The 22,006-nt window shown below is 42.5% G+C and overlaps 1 protein-coding gene across 5 annotated transcripts in view; it reads right to left on the bottom strand.

The window, feature by feature from the left end:
* col12a1b (collagen, type XII, alpha 1b) overlaps positions 1–22,006 on the bottom strand; it is a 96,516-nt gene that overhangs the window by 32,688 nt on the left and 41,822 nt on the right. For 3 of the 5 annotated variants that reach the window (XM_031837004.1, XM_031837008.1, XM_031837006.1), the window contains 25 exons: positions 21,492–21,621; positions 20,626–20,765; positions 19,765–19,897; positions 19,599–19,619; positions 18,851–18,990; positions 14,734–14,863; positions 9,389–9,528; positions 9,038–9,167; positions 8,455–8,594; positions 8,137–8,260; positions 7,711–7,853; positions 7,461–7,590; positions 6,949–7,091; positions 6,702–6,831; positions 6,398–6,537; positions 5,471–5,600; positions 4,924–5,063; positions 4,042–4,171; positions 3,562–3,701; positions 3,313–3,442; positions 2,930–3,069; positions 2,630–2,759; positions 2,370–2,509; positions 2,037–2,166; positions 499–641 (listed from right to left, as the gene is read on the bottom strand). In XM_031837004.1, coding sequence (XP_031692864.1) covers positions 499–641; positions 2,037–2,166; positions 2,370–2,509; positions 2,630–2,759; positions 2,930–3,069; positions 3,313–3,442; positions 3,562–3,701; positions 4,042–4,171; positions 4,924–5,063; positions 5,471–5,600; positions 6,398–6,537; positions 6,702–6,831; positions 6,949–7,091; positions 7,461–7,590; positions 7,711–7,853; positions 8,137–8,260; positions 8,455–8,594; positions 9,038–9,167; positions 9,389–9,528; positions 14,734–14,863; positions 18,851–18,990; positions 19,599–19,619; positions 19,765–19,897; positions 20,626–20,765; positions 21,492–21,621 — 3,267 coding nt within the window. The remainder of the gene's footprint in view (positions 1–498; positions 642–2,036; positions 2,167–2,369; positions 2,510–2,629; positions 2,760–2,929; positions 3,070–3,312; positions 3,443–3,561; positions 3,702–4,041; positions 4,172–4,923; positions 5,064–5,470; positions 5,601–6,397; positions 6,538–6,701; positions 6,832–6,948; positions 7,092–7,460; positions 7,591–7,710; positions 7,854–8,136; positions 8,261–8,454; positions 8,595–9,037; positions 9,168–9,388; positions 9,529–14,733; positions 14,864–18,850; positions 18,991–19,598; positions 19,620–19,764; positions 19,898–20,625; positions 20,766–21,491; positions 21,622–22,006) is intronic. The other 2 variants (XM_031837005.1, XM_031837007.1) reach the window with 2 other exon arrangements.

The raw sequence follows: 22,006 nt of genomic DNA on the forward strand, positions 1-22,006 counted from the left end.
CTGTTTGTAGGCCAATTAGCTCTATCTTTCTCCATTAATCCAAGATATGTGTATCGCATCGGTGCATAAAATCAATGCTGATAGACAGAGAATTAAAAGCCAAAAGGTCTGGATTTCCCCATTAGCCTAATAAGGGAATGCCATCTGTGGAGCTTCTAAACAGACTTCCTAACAAACTCTTTGAGTGAGGGTTTTCGATATCTTCATCAAACGTACGGCCCAGCAACCCTACTCTACACTTTTATTGCTTAACTGGACTTTACCTTTCCCTCTAAGTGGTCTGAGCAGGGAGAGTAAGCGGTTGAGTGAACGTGCCTCCCCTCTTAATATAATGACAGGGTCTGGTTAACAGTGGAGAGAGATCGTTTGTAAGTCCCAAATGGCACCCTATTCCCTATATAGTGCACTGCTTTTCACCAGAGTCCTATGGTCCCTGATCAAAAGTAGGGCACTATATAGGGCATAGGCTGCTATTTGGGATGCATGTAGAGAACTTACTGTCTCAGCGGGCCTGTCTCCAGACAGAGGTGCGTAGACGATGCGGTACTGCTGCACCTGGCCAGAAGCGGGCTCCCAGCGCACATTCAGGCTGGTGGTAGTGGGGTTGTAGATCTGGATGTTCTTAGGAGGGGTTCGTGGAACTGGGGGTCAAAGAGGGTCAGAGAAAGTCAAGAGAGGGGAGGGCAATTATATACACAACCTCAAAAACACAAAACAACAACTCTGTTTTTACTCTACAAACAACAACTCTGATTTTACTTTACAATGCCTTACTTAGAAGAGTACTAACTAAGTGAAGATACCACAAGAAAATGTGAGAATTAATAGACTGCTATGTTTCAAACAGGATGTATCTCAGTAAAAAAGGGGGGAGGGGGGACTCAAATGCTGAGGGAAGTAGTCTCTAGTAACCAAGTGATTTTATAGTGTCTATGTGAAGAGAATGTACGGAGAAGTTGCACCGTTTGGGATTATGCAAAAGCCTCAACTTCACTTTTAAACTAAAACAGATGTGCATATTCCTCTGGCATTCAGCACGTTAGCCCATTAAAGATTAGATGCAGTACGTAGACTCAGACCCAGCCACCTTATTCATAAGTAAAAACATTCCAAATAGAACCTGTTTATCCAACAGTGAGGTTCATTCTATATGAAACACATGCATATGGTGTGTTTAGGAAGACTAGTCTGTCAAATATACAGTATCTTCCCATTTGTACGGACATCAGAGCGCATCAAATATGGGTCAACGATCATAAATCTGTCTCTCTCTCAAGACTGACAAGGACTTAGCGAGTATAAAAATAATGCTTGACTCCCATTGAACATTTTCGTATCAGCCATGCACAACCAACGGAGTCTCTGGAAGCCCCTGTAGAATCATGATGCACCATATGTTCTGTAATACTGATGTGCTCCGCTGGAATCACAGCTTTCCAATGCACTTCACTGGGATGGATTTCTGCTGACTGCACATGGCAAACCATTTGAGCAGAAACAACATCGATGCACACAGCAGGGTATAAAAAAACAGACAGGCAGGGAAACCTATTATTATTATTAGTAGTAGTATTATTATTATTGCTATTAGTAGTAGTATTATTATTATTATTGTTATTATTAGTAGTATTATTATTATTATTATTGCTATTGTTATTATTCTTGTTATTATTAGAGTTGTTATAATTATTGTTATTATTGTTGTTATGGTGAGATAAACTACACCTTTTTTCCATCTAAACGTTATGGGGGAAGGGGGTTGTGCAAATGCTATCTGGTTCAGAGATTTCAATACAACATGTTCTATTTCCACTCAGTTTTGTTAAATGTTGACCTCACCAAAAATGTTTCCCTATGAGGATATCTATTATTCTGAGACCTATCTACCGGTATCTTGATATCTGAGTTCAAACTTTGGAAAAACCAAACAGGCTCCAAATTTGAAATGCCACTGGATCAAACCAACTGAAAAGAGCACGTCTTTATCCCAATGAAAACAAAATGGATGATTGGAATTTCGTCAGTTGATAACTTACGCGTCTTTCCAGTCTCTGACTGGCGCAGGCCCTCTCCCTCGGGGTAGACAGGGACCACGGTGACAGTGTACAGCGTGTCTGAGAGAAGGTTCCTCAGGATGGTGTTGGTGGTGCCACCAGACACTTGCTCCTGTTCACAGAGAGGTGTTTGAGTTGCATTATCAGTGTTTATACCATCGATTGGTTGAATCCTATAGCAACCATATTAGGAAGTCGTCAGATTTGAGGTATATAAATTCCTAATATGGATGCCGTAGTCGACTCAAATCTGATTGGTCAAGAGATACCCTGTGCAGCATCAGAAGTTAAGGCATGGATAGTTGGTGGTCTTACCATGTCCTCGGCTCCGCCAGAGGCAGGGACGTAGAAGAGGCGGTACTGGCGCACGTTGCCTTCTGCTGGCTCCCAGCGCACCTTGAGGGAGCTAGTAGAGGGGTCGGTGACCTGCAGGTTCTTCACCCCACCAAACGCCTCTGACAAGACACAAAACAACAAGTTTAGCATCAAATCGCTTAATCTATTTTGTAACTCTTTTTTTCTTCTTCACTGGACTCATTGTCCCTGTATGGTCTGTTTTTTCAGTCATGACGTACTTGTCTTTCCATTTTCAGAATTTCTCTTCCCTTCAATATCGCCGTACATAGGCACCAATGTCACCTTGTACTCTGTGTCTGGCACAAGGTTCCTCAGAACGGTATTGGTTGACATCCCAGAAACCGTAGTCTGAGAAAAAGAGTCATCAGATTAGCAAAAATGTTGAGTAAAACCACCCTAATAAAGAGGTAGCTTAATCAAGTATTCAACCTACATGTTTATAGTGTTCAAAGTGATCAGTTTAGTGAGTCTTCAAATATCGCTTCTAGACCGTATGAGACAAAGTGTTGTTTTTGTACCTTCAGTTCAGGTCCTCCTGCTAGCGGGGCGTAGATGACAGTGTACTGGCGCACGTCCCCCTCAGCTGGCTCCCAGCGTACCCTCAGGGAGTTGGTTGTGGGGTCAGTCACCTGCAGGTTCTTCACTCCACCCAGAGGCTCTGAGGAGGAAGAAGACGCACATCAACATCATTCCAAGTAAATGTCAACACTAATGTTCTTAAGCCGTTACTGAGTAAAGTTTAGTCTGATATGGAATCATGCAACTGTAATACGGGATATGGAAGCTTGTAGCTGTAGAAAAGCTGTCATTTCAAAATTAAACATTTTGACAGGTATATGCTTCCATTGTGTTAGAGTATGAGGTTCATGAGCTAAAGTAAGTACTGAAATGCTTCACTCACTTGTCTTTCCCATCTCAGACTGCAGTATGCCCTCCACGTCTGGGTAGACTGGGACAACAGACACGTTGTATTGGGTATCAGACTCCAGGTTACGCAGGATAAGGTTGGTGGTGCCCCCTGAGACTTGTTCCTGTTCAGGGCAAAGTGAAGATCAATGTTAGCACTGTATGACAATTACCCAAGTTGATTATAATGTAAACATGACTGGGTTGACAGTAAAAGGGATGGAGAGATGAATAGGATACATACCATTTGCTCCCTCCCATCTGGCTGGGCCACGTAGAAGACCTTGTAGTTGCGCACGTTACCGACAGCTGGGTCCCAGCGAACAGACAGACTGTTGATGGTGGGGTCGATGACCTTCATGTTCTTCACTCCACCCAAAGGATCTGAGGCAGAGGATACAATGTTACAGCATCACACTTACTGTACTATACGAGCTGCCAATACCTGAACAAGTAGCAGACACATTTTGTTTTTAAGAAGAAAAAATGTGTTTTTATCGTCATATACACCGGATAGGTACAATTACATTTGTTGCTTTACAGGGTCAGCCATAGTAGTAAGGCCCCCATGCGCTAATTATGGATAAGTGCCTTGCTCAAGGGCACATTGACCATTTTTCACCTTGTCGGCTCAGGTATTCGAACAAACAACCATTTGGTTACTCTAACCACTAGGCTACCTGCCACCCTTATCATTTAATTTCACCCTGTCATTTCAACCCACTTGTCTTTCCATTCTGAGACCTAGAGAGACCCTCCATCTCATGGTAGACAGGCACCACTGTCACAGTGTATTCCGTATCTGGATTGAGTTCCTTCAGAACAGTGGTGGTCGTTGTTCCAGACACCTGGTCCTGTTCAAGAAAGAAGAAGATAGAATATCAGTCAGAATCAGAAAGCCATGTTGACTAGCTTCAGGGGAATACACCAGCAGTAAGCCATGTTGACTAGCTTCAGGGGAATACACCAGCAGTAAGCCATGTTGACTAGCTTCAGGGGAATACACCAGCAGTAAGCCATGTTGACTAGCTTCAGGGGAATACACCAGCAGTAAGCCATGTTGACTAGCTTCAGGGGAATACACCAGCAGAAACCATGTTGACTAGCTTCAGGGGAATACACCAGCAGTAAGCCATGTTGACTAGCTTCAGGGGAATACACCAGCAGAAACCATGTTGACTAGCTTCAGGGGAATACACCAGCAGTAACCATGTTGACTAGCTTCAGGGAAATACACCAGCAGAAAGCCATGTTGACTAGCTTCAGGGAAATACACCAGCAGAAAGTCTTGTTGACAAGCTTCAGGGGAATACACCAGCAGAAAGCCATGTTGACTAGCTTCAGGGGAATACACCAGCAGAAAGCCATGTTGACTAGCTTCAGGGAAATACACCAGCAGAAACCATGTTGACTAGCTTCAGGGGAATACACCAGCAGAAACCATGTTGACTAGCTTCAGAGGAATACACAAGTCAAGGCTTGTGTCACTTTAAATCAAAGGATGGCCGCATTGTAATGGATTTCACCCTCCACAAGACTCCACTGGAGTAGACCATTCTCAGAGAATTCGGAGGGGTGCTATGTTGGTGAGACTACCAGGACGTACCACGTCCTGCTCTCCGCCTGCAGTTGGGATGTAGACAATGATGTACTCGCGCACGTTCCCCTCAGCTGCATCCCAGCGCACTTTCAGGGTGCTGGTGGTGGGTTCAATGACCTGCAGGTTCTTCACGAAGCCCAGGGGCTCTGAGCACCAAGAGAAAACAGAGTAGCTTAGCCATCACTTTGATTTGAAAACCATGATATAGATTGTATGTCTGCAGATGAGCTAATATATTCATCTCTTTCACTGTACAATTTTCCAACTGTCCCGATATCTTTCCCAACTGCCCCGTTATCTGGTTTTAATGTCCATTCTAGAATGCACTTCCATACAAGAATGCCCTTCTGATTGTCTAGAAGGGCATTTTAGATTGGACATTAAAACCAGATAACGTGACAGTTGGGAAAGATAACGGGACAGTTGGAAAAGATATCGGGACACCTTGCAATCATGACGCAATATGCATCTACATTTGCAGACTGTGCTTGCTACAAAGTTACAGAAAGATATTGTATTCAACAATGCTGTGGTATAAGTCGTCGTTACTCACTTGTTGTTCCATCTTTGGCCTGGGTCTGCCCATCCCCCTCGGGGTACACTGGCAGAACAGTGACTGTGTACTGTGTGTTAGGTGAGAGGCTCTTCAGAATTGTGGTGGTTGTGCTCTCTGAGACTTGCTCCTACAAAGTAGAGCGAGATGGTGTCTCACCAAAAGAAGCTCCAACAGACATACAGGAACACTATGTCTGCCTCCCAAAAGACACCCTATTCCTCACAAAGAGCACTACTTCTGACCTAAGCTGGTTAAAAATAGTGCACTATATAAGGAATAGGGTGCCATTCTGGATGCAGGTGGTATTTCATACACCAGATCCACAAGATAAGGCCCATGTACCACTGTTGTTCTATGGTCTGTAAAACTACATGAACTACAGCTTCTACTGGTCCATTTCATCTCCCTTCTGTGGAGTTTATTTTGATGGAAGGTTTGAGAGTGAGAGCTATGGTGAGAGCTATGGCATACACCACACGGAACAGGCCAATTATACACAGATAAACCAAACAGTGCCTTAGAGGATCTTGTTCCACATAAGCGGCCAAACCAAAAAGTCAATTGCATTATAATTGTGATCACAGAGCTGTTTCACAGACTGTTAGCTCCCACCTGGCCTGAACTTCATCGCCACTAGGCTACAACGTCACGGCGGCATGACCACTTTGCTGCAGCCTCTCATCATGCTTAGCACAGCAGGCTAACTGCCAAAGCTAAGTCCTTAACGTTAACTCCTCAACATTAACTTCTCATGTTGGGCTGACGAAATCCCCATCCACAAAGTATGGCGGTGAAATGAAACAGGATTCTTTCTTCCCACAGGATTGGAAGCCATTGTGTTAGGCTGGCAAAAATGTGACATCACGTGTCACTGTTGAGTAATAGGCCTATGGAGAGTGGTTAACAGTACAGTAGAGTACTCACAATGATCTCAAGGCCACCTGCGACGGGAGTGTAGATGACTTTATAGCCCTGCACATTGCCGTCGGCTGCGTCCCAGCTGGCGGTGAGGGTGGTGTGGGTAGGGTTGGTGACCTGCAGATTGGTCACTCCACCCAAAGGCACTGGGGGAAAAATTCAACAATTTTAAGTGTGGTACTACGATTATGTGATTATTGGGGAAATCAAGTTAACGATTATTTTATGTTTCTCAGTTTATATTTCCAATGTTCCCAAATCACTTTTCGATATTGCATACGCTACCACTTCATTTTACATTGCTACTCACGCGTCTTTCCATTCTCAGCCTGGCGTTTCCCCTCTCTGGCGGGGTAGATAGGTAACACTGATATTGTGTAAGGTGTGTCAGGCTTGAGGTTCCTCAGAACGATGGTGGTGGTGCTTCCAGGTACTTGCTCCTGTTTACAAACAGGTGGAAAGTGATTTGAATTAGATGACTGATTGCAGATGAAATGCTTTATGGAAGTGTATTAGCTTAAGGCTATTTATGAGGTGATAAGGTGAAAGAGACCCACCATTTCCTCTGGTGTTCCTCCAGCCACAGGGACGAAGAAGATCTTGTACTGACGCACGGCTCCGTCCGCTGGGTCCCAGTCCACCTTCAGAGAGGTCATGGTGGGTTCAGTCACCTTCAGGTTCTTCACTCCACCCAACGGTCCTGGTGAGGAAATCAACTAAATATAGAAAACCTGTTCTATGTCCAATGTAACTCTATTATCTTACTGATAATCATCTTACATTGAAAACTCGCTGTTTACAGAAGGTTATTGCTACCCAAACATTTTTTTAAATGGTCAGACAAAGAAAATGTGTTTGTGGCAGCAATGATCTTTCACACTTCCATACCGTACAGACTAAGTTATCTTAAAAGGAAAATACAAAAAGTGAATACAAATATGCATTATACAGCAGGTACTGATGACAATTTATGAAATGTAGGGAATTTATGCTTGGTCTGGGATCTGAGGTGTACTGCAAACATGGAAGTGTGTATTGGAATGATTGCTTGGATGTCAGCCAGTCTTACTCGTCTTTCCGTTCTCAGACTGCCTCCTGCCCTCTGTCTCTGCGAAGACAGGCACCAGTGAGACAGTGTAGAGAGTGTCTGGCAGGAGGCCTCTCAAGACAGTGCCGGTGGCAGTGGCAGCCACAGTTTCCTAAAGGTTACACAAACACAACCATTAACCTTTGCCCACTCCAAACACACCCACAATTAACTTTATGGCACGCAATGTGGAAACCACACTTTCTACACTGTCAGCTCAGCAGAATCCTACCATGGCCTCAGCAGCTCCACCGGCAGCAGGTACATAGAAGACTTTGTACTCCTTGACTTTCCCTTCGAATGGCTCCCAGCGCACGTTCAGGGTGGTCATGGTGGGGTTGATCACCTGCAGGTTCTTCACTCCACCAAGAGGCCCTGAGGTAGAAGACACATCAACATCATTCCAAGTAAATGGCGTCAATAACCTCAAGCCGTTGCAGAGTGGAATTGATTCAATATGAATGCATAAAGCTTTTTTATAAATGGACTTTTGACAGCTATACCAAAGAAGACTTAAATATGGGGCTGTCACTTTTCACTGAATTAACTTGGTATCGCATGGAATTACAATCCACTAATGAAGAGCTATCCTCACTATTGACGATTCTCTGAAATGATCAATTTCTCCGTCCCTCATCCCAATGTCAGACTTTCTTACTTGTCTTTCCGTTCTCAGACATTTTCTTGCCGTCTCCCACGTCGTAGACAGGCACCACTGAAACGGTGTAGATGGTGTCGGGTGTGAGGCCCTTCAGGACTGTGTTGGTCCCAGCCACAGTCTCCTTACATTACACATACATAATACAATTATTAACGCCTGCCCACACCCAACTTAACAATAACGAATGATACAAATCACAAAATATGACAAGCAACTATATTCAGCCAAACAGGAGTGTATAAGGACTATGAGTGCATAGGTACTCATACCCTTGAAAGTAACCACACTTTCTACACTGTCAGTTACCAGTCCTACCATGCTCTCAGCTCCACCGGCAGCAGGTACATAGATGACTTTGTACTCTTTGACTTTCCCCTCGGCCGCCTCCCATTTCACGTTCAATGTGACCATGGTGGGGTTGGTCACCTGCAGGTTCTTCACTCCACCAAGAGACTCTGGATACACCAACCAGGGATTCAATAATATAACTTCATACTGATTGATAGTACTTATTAATGTAATATCTTAAAGTGCTTAATAAATTACTATATTATCTTATGTTAACTTCTCGTATCTTATGGAGTTTGTATGAAGTTCAAATAGAGCAATAAAGAGTTATCCTCTCCATTGATGAAACTAATGTCTTTTAAGAAGGCCATTACTCAGTCCCTGAAACTTTATACTGATTGAACTTAGCATTGCAAGGAGTCTGTATGAAGTTTAAATACAGACTCAATGGAGAGGTATCCTCTGCATTGATGGTTATTTATGGATTTATGGATTTATTTCATAAATCAGCTTCTAAGAAGGCCATTATCAATCTCTGAAAAGATCACTTAATAAGTGATCTTTAGAAGATCTTTAAAGATCTTTAGACTTAGATTGCAGACAGTCTTACTTGTCTTTCCATTTTCAGACTGTTTCTGTCCATCTCCCACTTCGTAGACCGGCACCAGTGAGACAGTGTAGAGGGTGTCTGGAAGGAGGCCTTTCAGAACAGTGGTGGTGGTAGTGGCAGCTACAGTCTCCTTTACATTACACAAAGACATCACACCTATAAACGTATGCCTACTACCAACTCTGTTTGACTGAAGATAGTTGTTTGTCATATTTTGTGATTCATAAAACAAACAACTTCAAACAATACATGAATATGCTATTTCTCATTTAATTTTGAGATGTGAACTGTTGGAATATTTTTTTACACAGTCAGCCAACAGAAAGCTGAGAGACTTCCTGGCAGTCCTACCATGCTCTCAGCTCCACCGGCAGCAGGTACATAGATGACTTTGTATTCTTTCACTTTCCCCTCGGCCGCCTGCCATTTCACGTTCAGGGTGGTCATGGTGGGGTTGGTCACCTGCAGGTTCTTCACTCCACCAAGAGGCTCTGAATTAAACCATAAAGTGCTTTAATATGGTGTTTTAAACATTTTACTTTATATTGAGTGAACTGAAATCAAAATACTTCACAAAAGAGTTATCTGCTTCATTGAATGTACTCTAAAATGATACATCTATTAACACTTCTTATGGCTGGGGGCAGTATTGAGTAGCTTGGATGAATAAGGTGCCCAGAGTTAACTGCCTGCTACTCAGTCCCAGTTGCTAATATATGCATATTATTAGTATATTTGGATAGAAAACACTCTGAAGTTTCTGAAACTGTTTGAATGATGTCTATGAGTATAACATAACCCATATGACGTTTTCGTCTTTTGAGCTTCTATTCGTGAAATCTATGCAGCCTACTCAATCACTTTTCATAGCTACTGTTTATAGGCCTCCTGGGCCATATACAGCGTTCCTCATTGAGTTACCTGAATTCCTATCGGACCTTGTAGTCATAGCAGATAATATTCAAATTTTTGGTGACTTTAATATTCACATGGAAAAGTCCACAGACCCACTCCAAAAGGCTTTCGGAGCCATCATCGACTCAGTGGGTTTTGTCCAACATGTCTCTGGACCTACTCACTGTCACAGTCATACTCTGGACCTAGTTTTGTCCTATGGAATAAATGTTGTGGATCTTAATGTTTTTCCTCATAATCCTGGACTATCGGACCACCATTTTATTATGTTTGCAATTGCAACAAATAATCTGCTCAGACCCCAACCAAGGAGCATCAAAAGTCATGCTATAAATTCACAGACAACACAAAGATTCCTTGATGCCCTTCCAGACTCCCTCTGTCTACCCAAGGACGTCAGAGCACAAAAACCAGTTAACCACCTAACTGAGGAACTCAATTTAACCTTGAGCAATACTCTAGATGCAGTTGCACCCCTAAAAACGAAAAACATTTATCATAAGAAACTAGCTCCCTGGTATACAGAAAATACCCGAGCTCTGAAGCAAGATTCCAGAAAATTGGAACAGAAATGGCGCCACACCAAACTGGAAGTCTTCCGACTAGCTTGGAAGGACAGTACCGTGCAGTATCGAAGAGCCCTCACTGCTGCTCGATCATCCTATTTTTCCAACTTAATTGAGGAAAATAAGAACAATCCAAAATTTATTTTTGATACTGTCGCAAAGCTAACTAAAAAGCAGCATTCACCAAGAGAGGATGGCTTTCACTTCAGCAGTAATAAATTCATGAACTTCTTTGAGGAAAAGATCATGATTATTAGAAAGCAGATTACGGACTCCTCTTTAAATCGGCGTATTCCTTCAAAGCTCAGTTGTCCTGAGTCTGCACAACTCTGCCAGGACCTAGGATCAAGAGAGACACTCAAGTGTTTTAGTACTATAGCTCTTGACACAATGATGAAAATAATCATGGCCTCTAAACCTTCAAGCTGCATACTGGACCCTATTCCAACTAAACTAGTGAAAGAGCTGCTTCCTGTGCATAGCCCTCCTATGTTGAACATAATAAACATCTCTCTATCCACCGGATGTTTACCAAACTCACTAAAAGTGGCAGTAATAAAGCCTCTCTTGAAAAAGCCAAAATATTGAATCTTCCATTCCTCTCAAAATTTTTAGAAAAGGCTGTTGCGCAGCAACTCACTGCCTTCCTGAAGACAAACAATGTGTATGAAATGCTTCAGTCTGGTTTTAGACCCCATTATAGCACTGAGACTGCACTGTGGTAAATTACTTTTTACTGGCATCAGACCGAGGCTCTGCATCTGTCCTTGTGCTCCTTGACCTTAGTGCTGCTTTTGATACCATCAACCACATTCTTTTGGAGAGATTGGAAACCCAAATTGGTCTACACGGACAAGTTCTGGCCTGGTTTAGATCTTATCTGTCGGAAAGATATTAGTTTGTCTCTGTGAATGGTTTGTCCTCTGACAAATCAACTGTACATTTCAGTGTTCCTCAAGGTTCCGTTTTAGGACCACTATTGTTTTCACTATATATTTTACCTCTTGGGGATGTCATTCAAAAACATAATGTTAACTTTCAATGCTATGCGGATGACACAAAGCTGTACATTTCAATGAAACATGGTGAAGCCCCAAAATTACCCTCGCTAGAAACCTGTTTTATCAGACATAAGGAAGTGTATGGCTGCAAACTTTCTACCTTTAAATTCGGACAAAACAGAGATGCCCGTTCTAGGTCCCAAGGAACAAAGAGATCTTCTGTTGAATCTGACAATTAATCTTAATGGTTGTACAGTTGTCTCAAATAAAACTGTGAAGGACCTCGGCGTTACTCTGGACCCTGATCTCTCTTTTGACGAACATATCAAGACTGTTTCAAGGACAGCTTTTTTCCATCTACGTAACAAGGCAAAAATCAGAAACTTTCTGTCCAAAAATGATGAAGAAAAATTAATCCATGCTTTTGTTGCTTCTAGGTTGAACTACTGCAATGCTCTACTTTCCAGCTACCCGGATAAAGCACTAAATAAACTTCAGTTAGTGCTAAATACGGCTGCTATAATCCTGACTAAAACCAAAAAATGTGATCATATTACTCCAGTGCTAGCCTCCCTACACTGGCTTCCTGTCAAGGCAAGGGCTGATTTCAAGGTTTTACTGCTAACCTACAAAGCATTACATGGGCTTGCTTCTACCTACTATCTCTCTGATTTGGTCCTGCCGTACATACCTACACGTACGCTACGGTCACAAGACGCAGGCCTCCTAATTGTCCCTAGAATTTCTAACAGCTGGAGGCAGGGCTTTCTCCTATAGAGCTCCATTTTTATTGAATGGTCTGCCTACCCATGTGAGAGACGCAAACTCGGTCTCATCCTTTAAGTCTTTACTGAAGACTCATCTCTTCAGTGGGTCATATGATTGAGTGTATTCTGGCCCAGGAGTGTGAAGGTGAACAGAAAGGTTCTGGAGCAACAAACCACCCTTGCTGTCTCTGCCTGGCCGGTTCCCCTCTTTCCACTGGGATTCTCTGCCTCTAACCCTATTACAGGGGCTGAGTCACTGGCTTACTGGTGCTCTTTCATGCCGTCCCTTGGAGAGGTTCGTCACTTGAGTGGGTTGAGTCACTGATGTGATCTTCCTGTCTGGGTTGGCGCCCCCCCTTGGGTTGTGCCGTGATGGAGATCTTTGTGGACTATACTTGTCTTGTCTCAGGATGGTAAGTTGGTGGTTGAAGATATCCCTTTAGTGGTGTGGGGGCTGTGCTTTGGCAAAGTTTGTGGGGTTATATCCTTCCTGTTTGGACCTGTCCGGGGGTATCATCTGATGGGGACACAGTGTCTCCTGACCCCTCCTGCCTCAGCCTCCAGTATTTATGCTGCAGTAGTTTATGTGTCGGGGGATAGGGTCAGTTTGTTATATCTGGAGTACTTCTCCTGTCTTATCCGGTGTCCTGTGTGAATGTAAGTATGCTCTCTCTAATTCTCTCTTTCTTTCTCTCTCTCGGAGGACCTGAGCCCTAGGACCATGCCCCAAGACTACCTGGCATGATGACTCCTTGCTGTCCCCAGTCCACCTGGCTGTGCTGCTGCTCCAGTTTCAACTGTTCTGCCTGCGGCTATGGAATCCTGACCTGTTCACCGGACGTGCTACCTGTCCCAGACCTATTATTTGACCATGCTGGTCATTTATGAAGATTTGAACATCTTGGCCATGTTCTGTTATAATCTCCACCCGGCACTGCCAGAAGAGGACTGGCCACCCCTCATAGCCTGGTTCCTCTCTAGGTTTCTTCCTAGGTTTTGGCCTTTCTAGGGAGTTTTTCCTAGCCAACGTGCTTCAACACCTGCATTGCTTGCTGTTTGGGGTTTAGGCTGGGTTTCTGTACAGCACTTTGAGATATCAGCTGATGTACGAAGGGCTATATAAATACATTTGATTTGATTTGATATGGCAGGCAAAAACCTGAGAAAAAAATCCAACCAGGAAGTGGGAAATCTGAGGTTGGTCGTTTTTCAACTCATTCCCTATTGAAGATACAGTGGGATATTGGTCATGTTGCACTTCCTAAGGCTTCCACTAGATATCAACCGTCTTTAGAAACTTGTTTGAGGCTTCTACTGTAAAGGAGGGGTTCATAAGGGCTCTTTGAGTCAGTGGTCTGGCAGAGTGCCACAAGCTCGTGACGCTCGTTCATGTGAGAGGTAGCTCGCGTTCCATTGCTTTTCTACAGACAAAGGCATTCTCCGGTTGGAACATTATTGAAGATTTATGTTAAAAATATCCTAAAGATTGATTTTATACATTGTTTCTACAGACTGTAACAGAACTTTTTGACATTTCGTCTGCTTCTAGTGAGTTTGGATTTGTTTACAAAACACGCTAACAAAAGTAGCTATTTGGACATAAATGACGGACATTATCGAACAAATCAAACATTTATTATGGAAATGGGATTCCTGGGAGTACATTCTGATGAAGATTATCAAAGGTAAGTGAATATTAATAATGTTATTTCTGACTTCTGTTGACTGCACAATATGGCGGATATCTTTTTGGCTTGTTTGGTCTCTGAGCGCCGTACTCAGATTATTGCATGGTTTGCTTTTTCTGTAAAGCTTTTTTGAAATCTGACACAGTGGTTGCATTAAGGAGAAGTGTATCTAAAGTTCCATGCATAACACTTGTATTTTCATCAACATTTATTATGAGAATTTCTGTAAATTGATGTGGCTCTCTGCAAAATCACCGGATGTTTTTGGAACTACTGTACATAACGCACCAATGTATACTGAGATTTAAAAAATATATAAATATGAACTTTATCGAACAAAACATACATGTATTGTGTAACATGAAGTCCTATGAGTGTCATCTGATGAAGATCATCAAAGGTTAGTGATTAATTATATCTCTATTTCTGATTTTTGTGACTCCTCTCTTTGGCTGGAAAAATGGCTGTGTTTTACTGTGACTTGGCTCTGACCTAACATAATCGTTTGTGGTGCTTTCGCCGTAAAGCCTATTTGAAATCGGACACTGTGGTGGGATTAACAAGAAGTGTGAAATATTTCTATGTTTGAGGAATTCTAATTATGGGATTTCTGTTGTTTTGAATTTGGTGTCCTGCACTTTCACTGGCTGTTGTCATATCGATCCCATTAGCGGGATCTCAGCCCTAAGAAGTTGTCTAAGAGAATGTTGTAGGTGGTTTCTGGCCTTTTACAGGTCTGGTGGTTCCAGGTCCACTTACTGGTCTTTCCTTGACCTGAGATGTCTTTGGCCTCTCCGCTGGGGTAGATAGCTGCCACGGTAACAGAGTAGGGAGTGTCAGGCGTCAGCTTCTGGAGGATTACACTGTTCTTCTTCCCTCCCACCTGGGTCTGTTTGGGGGACAACAACAAAGTCAGAGGCTTTTCTTTGTCTGTGGGAGGAGAAGTGAAGTGAGAACATCTCACATCGATGTTAAAACAGTAATTTATTAGAACAGGGTGACAGATGGATGGCAAGCTAAACTCTTTTAATGGTTAGGGCTGTCCTCTTGCCGAAGACGTGGATGCCCTCCTCACCTCTCTGATTCAGAGGGGTTGGGTTAAATGCGGAAGACACATTTCAGTTGAATTCATTGAGTTGTACAACTGACTAGGTATCCCCCTTCCCCTTTCCTCGGCTCAGAGACAAAAAGCCCTGAAGTTCATTAGCTCACCACTGGGCACAAACTGGTGAAATCAAAAATTTTCTATGTAATTTGTCACTTTATTGTATTGTGGAATCTATATGGAAAATACAATGCATTTGAAAAAAGTAATCAAACTGTTGTTTTGAGGGTGAAATTTCAACTACAGGATTATGCCATCATGGTAACCAATTTTCAACATTGACAAACCTTAAAATAAGTTGAATTTGTCACTTTGAAACAACGTCTGATCTTCAACGTATAAGAAAAAAACTATAGACTGAGCAGCACCTCCTACTGGAGAATGTATCTATCTACAGCTACACTTCAGTCTCCCATCTAGGGTTTTAACCAAGCCCAGCTTAGCTATGATATTTGTCACAGACTGTTTCCAATGTGCTATCTTGAGAATGACCATTGACAATTCTCAACATAATAGATTCACTGTTGCTATCAAAGTAATTTCCAAAGGGTAGATCTAACAGAGCAAATTAAATATAATCATACTTTATCAATCCTCTATCATCAATGATGCAATTTAAGCCTACATTATATAGCATTTGGACAGTCATCAACAGCTATTGTGTAAATTCAACCATGGATTCAACTAAAAATAGACAATACTGTACATACAGGACTAGGGTTTAAATCTTTGGTAAATGTAGTTTTAAAAAACATGTTGGATTCATGTCTCCATCTAAGAAAATACAATCTAAATGATTAAAGAATTACTAAATTAAGTCAAACTTTATTTAAAGTGCATTTAATGTTTGATTTGATTGAGTCCTACTAATTGAGTTCTCCTTCAAAATGGTTGCTCAAAAAAAATGGAGATGTCATCAATGGCATCTAAACAATTAACTCCATTAAAAATGCAAAGCATTAACACATTATTAACATGATAACTTTGACGGTCCTAATAAAAAAATATATCTAACATTGTATTCCCATTGGAATTTGGTTATGCTTTTAGATGGTTGAAAGCATAGTGATAAAACATTGAGTATTCAACAAACTATTGACTGTCTTTTTGAGTAGGTGAAAAGAGGTTGTAATCTCATTGATTAACATATCAACCAAATATTACCCAATTGGGGTGGTTGGGGCCAAGCAGAGTTCTTCTACACTGTCACAGGGAAGCCATCCAAACATGACCAATGTAAACTCCAAAGCTCTTACATCAATTTGGACTTTTACGAGGCTGTGGAGTATGAACACGGTTTCTCCCCGAGCCCAGGGAACTCTCTAACTCTCTCTTTCCCCTCCTTTCCCCTCTTTCCCCGCCTTTCCCCTCCTTTCAGTCTAGCAGAAACAAAAGCGGGGTTCCCCAAGGATGAATTATTTACCCATTTGTGTGAACAGAGCTGCTCATTCAAACACCTTATAAGAAAGAACAATTGCCTTTCTTTCACTACTGTGTTCATAAACTAGTAGTGTATAAAGGGAAGATTCATTGATCTTGAGGGACACTAGACATCATGGAAGAACAATTTCGTAATACTACAAGCCAATATTTAAAATGTATCCTGTCATTTAATGGGAAATACAGATGTAGGATCTTAATTTGAGCACTTTTTTGATGCTGAGAATTTTCCTGCACCGTAGGAAATGCAGATGAGCTTTGTGATTTCCATGAATTCACAGAAAACTCGCACTAACACACGGTTATGTTAACAGTATTGCACTTTTCATTTAACCACATTTTTTCTAGCTAATAGCCTAACCACCGTACAAGCAACATTATGGACTAAAAGGTCAAATAAGATTTAGAATAATCTTGCAGCGACAATACTGGTCAAATTAAGATCCTACAACTGTACAGTAAGCAACATCTACCAATGGCATGAAACGTTATCGGATGGGGCCACAGTGTCTCCTGACCCCTCCTGTCTCAGCCTCCAGTATTTATGCTGCAGTAGTTTATGTGTCGGGGGGCTAGGTTCAGTTTGTTATATCTGGAGTACTTCTACTGTCCTATTCGGTGTCCTGTGTGAATTTAAGTGTGCTCTCTCTAATTCTCTCTTTCTCTCTTTCTTTCTCTCTCTCGGAGGACCTGAGGCCCTAGGACCATGCCTCAGGACTACCTGACATGATGACTCCTTGCTGTCCCCAGTCCACCTGGCCGTGCTGCTGCTCCAGTTTCAGCTGTTCTGCCTTATTATTATTGGACCATGCTGGTCATAAGTGCGTGAATTAGACAATTTTCCTGTCCTGCTAAGCATAAAAAATGTAACAAGTACTTTTGGGTATGTATGGAGTAAAAAGTACATTATTTTCGTTAAGGAATGCAGTGAAGTAAAAGTTTTCAAAAATATAAATTGTAAAGTAAAGTACATACACTCCCAAAAATTACTTAAGTAGCACATTAAAGTATTTTTACTTAAGTACTTTATACCACTGGAGACAGGCACTTGAATGTCATGTGAATGTCATGCCTGGCTTATATGGCTTATGTTAAATCAACACTTCTGCAGACCACAACATCCCAACAGCAGTATGTCTCCATACTGTTTTAAGTGGACAGCGATACTATAATATAATTCCAATGATGTGCTATGATGGGATTAGATAGACATGTAACAGCTCTGTCCGATGGTGTCATGTTGAAATCATAGTTTAGAGAACTGATACAATGTTTGGGGTACCCTGTCATAACTTCTCAGACACTTAAAACATTTTAAACTAACCAAATTATTTTCATATAAGCGCATCGTCAACCGAAAAACAAAAAAAAGGTATTTCCTAACATTTTCCGTAGCAGGTCACAATTAAGTTATCAGTTAAGAATGTGGTCTTGGCTGCTAGATACAGACCTCCTTTAAGTACACAAACAGACTGGATAGGAGGACCATGTCATAATTCTAACGTCAAACTAACAATGTGGAGAAAGACAAAATAGCGGGGAGGACACCAATTGTGGATCCCAAGAGGAAAGGGATTTCATATTACAATAAACCAATTTAGAAATGCTTAAGTATTTTTATGAGAACGGAATTAGCCATTTGACTTTAAAGGTTCAATGCAGACATTTTTATCTCAATATCAAATCCTTTCTGGGTAACAATTAAGTACCTTACTGTGATTGTTTTCAATTAAAATGGTAAAAAAATTACAAAAATATCTTCTTAGCAAAAAGCAATTTCTCAAGCTAGAATTTTGCTAGGATTGTCTGAGAGTGGTCTGAGTGGGGAGGGGGAAACTAAAAACTAGCTGTTATTGGCAGAGACTATTAATTCATTTACCACCTGGTGATTTCACCAGACAGGCCAAAACTCCATCCCACCACAACAGGCTGGCATATCATGCAGACCTTTCAAACTGATCTTCCACTAAAAGGCAATTATATAACAAACACAGGAAAATCACGTGTTTTACTGCACTGGGAAGTACTTATGGTTTCATCATTGGGGTTAAACTAGCTCCGGCACGTTGGAGAAAACCTCACACAGATACTGACGCATCACACTGATACCACTCAGTTACAGACTAGAGAGCAAGAACCACTTCCTCTATATTATAGGTAAGTGAACTGAGAGATGTCATACCAAGAGGGCATAGGATTTAGAAGTTAGTTCTGGGTAGACACTACTTATCAGTTACTCACAATACACTCATAGTCATTGCAAAACAGTCTGGGAATTGTTAACAGATTACTGCTTTCCAGAAACTGCTGGAGGGTGTGTGTTGTACTTACCGAGAGAGCTTTGCCTCCAGCCACAGGTTGGAAAGAGATCTTGTAGTTCTGAACGGGGCCTGGGGCGTGGTCCCACTTCACTGTCAGAGTGACCGTGGTCGCATTGAACACCTGCAGGTTCTGCGGAGGTCCAGTGGGAGCTAGGAACACATTACAATCAATACACTGACCCAAGACAGTGGAGGTTTATATAAAATAGCTGCAGGGAACATTAGGCAGCCTTTACCAATCCACAATCACATGGTGGTCAGGAAGCTGGATGAAACGATGATGATGAGGATAGGGGGTGAGGTGATGAGAACACATGATTTGGTGATGAAGTACATGTAAACGACATGATGGAGAGTGAAGCAGCCAGTAACGTTACTATACTATATGACACATGCATTTCCAATGATGGGGACATTAATGGGGAATGACATTGTGACATGATGATGACTGACATTAACGACACGAGGAATGACAATGTTATGACATGAAAAACGACATTCATTTAATGACACGAGGAATGATATTATGACAAATGGTTGACAATTAGGTGTCTGTTGTGTAACGTCCGGCCGCTGCCGGGTCAGTAGTCACACTTTTGCATTTGCAGCTCTTTCAAGGCACAGCAATGCACATGCAGATGTATTTTATAAAAGTGTGTTTTCCATCAACAACACTTTAATTATCATTCGCATTACCATTATAATCATAATCATGAACATTTCAATGATAATGTCCTTCTCTGTTTCAAATAACATACCAGCTGTAGTCATCTTTAACACTGGAAAAAGAGAACGTCATGAGAACAACAGGGAAAGAACAAGGTTATTTCAATACGCTGTGGACCACATCTGTGGTCTAAATGTAAAACATGAATGTAACTGATAGGAGAATGAGAGAGGAGAAGAACAGAAGGGTGAACCTACATGTGCGCTGGCTGCCAATCAGGTCCTCGCTCTCTGACTCGTCTGGGTAGATGGCCGTGACGGTGACATCATACAGGGTGTCCGGGTCCAGGTTCTCCAGATAATGGGACGTTTCATCACTGTTCAGGATAGCCTGGAGAGATGGATGGTGAGAGAGAGGGGGAACAGGTAGAGGGGGACAGCGAGAGAGAGTGGTGGGCAGAACGAGATGGATAAAGAGGGAGACGAAGAGAGAGGGAGACAGAAAGGGAGAGGGAGACAGAGAGAGGGAGAGATAGAGAGAGGGAGAGAGCGATAGAGAAACAAATAAACAGAGACAGAAGGAGAGATAGAGAGACAGAGAGTGAGAGCGAGGGAGAGAGGGGAGCGAGAGAGGGTGAGAGAGAGAGGGAGAGAGAGAGAGACGGAGAGAGAGGGAGAGAGAGACAGAGAGAGGGAGACAGAGAGCGAGGGAGAGAGGGGGAGAGAGAGAGGGTGAGAGAGGGAGAGATAGAGACAGAGAGAGAGGGAGAGAGAGGGAGAGAGAGACAGAGAGGGAGGGAGACAAAGAGAGGGGGAGAGAGAGAGGGCGAGAGATGGAGAGATAGAGACAGAGAGAGAAGGAGAGAGGGGGAGAGATAGAGACAGAGAGAGAGGGTGAGATAGAGACAGAGAGAGAGAGAGAGAGAGAGAGAGAGAGAGAGAGAGGGGGGGGGGGGGGGAGAGGGACAGAGAGAGAGGGCGAGAGAGAGGGCGAGAGGGGGAGAGAGAGGGAGAGATAGAGACAGGGAGAGAAAGAGAGTATAAACAGTCCCAGTCCACTCCATAGCAGTAAATAGACCAGAATCACCAAACACCATCGGCTGGAGTAGATCAACATACATATTGGAAGTTGTTCTCTCCCTTCTTGGTCCAGCCGATTCGGTAGAGGGCCACGTCAGGGGCCCCGTGTTCCCATGTGGCCCTGAACGAGGTCTGGGTCACCTCGGACAACTTCAGGTTCTGCGGGGCAGGAACAACATCTGTACACATGGACGGAGATGTGAGAGAGGGAGATTATTATGATTATTATGAGGAAGTCCTGAGAGATGAGGCAAGGCCATTTCGTTCGTCAGAGGGGCTGCGAACCATGTGAGGAACATTTTAGCTGTGAGTCCATATTATAGATAAATGGCCAACAAACGGGTTTTGAGTGTGTGTGTGTGTGTGTGTGTGTGTGTGTGTGTGTGTGTGTGTGTGTGTGTGTGTGTGTGTGTGTGTGTGTGTGTGTGTGTGTGTGTGTGTGTGTGTGTGTGTGTGTGTGTGTGTGTGTGTGTGTGTGTGTGTGTGTGCGTGTGTGTGCGTGTGTCTGTGTGTATGGAAAACAACATTTCTTCAAATCATCTGGGATTAATGATGAACAAGGCCCCATGCAGTGAGCGATAGCAGACTCGCACACAAACACACAACATTTGTAGGCCCACATATAATTAACTAGACTCTCTCACACACACACACACACACACACACACACACACACACACACACACACACACACACACACACACACACATACATACATACATACATACATACAGTCTCTGGGAACAGTGACTTGATGTTTGGGCTTCATCTAGAAAGACGAATGACTGAGGAACAGGCAAAATCCAAGGAAGGCCTGCAGACTCAACCGTCACCATCAAGATGCACTCATATATCTAGTCTACAGTTCATCAGCCGGATGATAAATCACACAAACGGTTGTTTACCTGTAATGGCTTGTCCAAGCATTGGGTTTCCAACACCTGCGTCGTAAACTGGGGTGACAGCAACATCGTACTCAGATTGAGAGATGAGGTTGGCAAGAGGCAGGGATGTTATAACTCCACTGACTTCAACCTGGCAGAAAAGAGATAAACGGATAACGATTTTAGGAACAACAAACAATTAACAATATTATTTTTGCTGAAGAACTGGCATGAACTAGCACTACTACATAAACTATGATTTGTGGTATTACTATTGAATTTACAGCTAAATCTTGACAACTGTAGTATTTTGAACATTGATGTTAACCAATAAAACATTGGGAGTTGTTTTCTCCCCCTCCAAGTTTCCTTTTCATTCCTAAATGTCATCAGAGCATTTGAGAAAAGCCATATGAATAATATGCCGTGTCCTTAAAAAAAAGTATTGAGGCTATATTTGTAATTCCAGAGAATATTTGATGGTAGGAAAAACTCTTGAAGTCAAAAAGCTTCCAGCAGAAATGCTGAGAAATGTC

This window comes from Oncorhynchus kisutch, linkage group LG12 (genome assembly GCF_002021735.2).
Source record: "Oncorhynchus kisutch isolate 150728-3 linkage group LG12, Okis_V2, whole genome shotgun sequence".
Classification (NCBI taxonomy): Eukaryota; Metazoa; Chordata; class Actinopteri; order Salmoniformes; family Salmonidae; genus Oncorhynchus; species Oncorhynchus kisutch.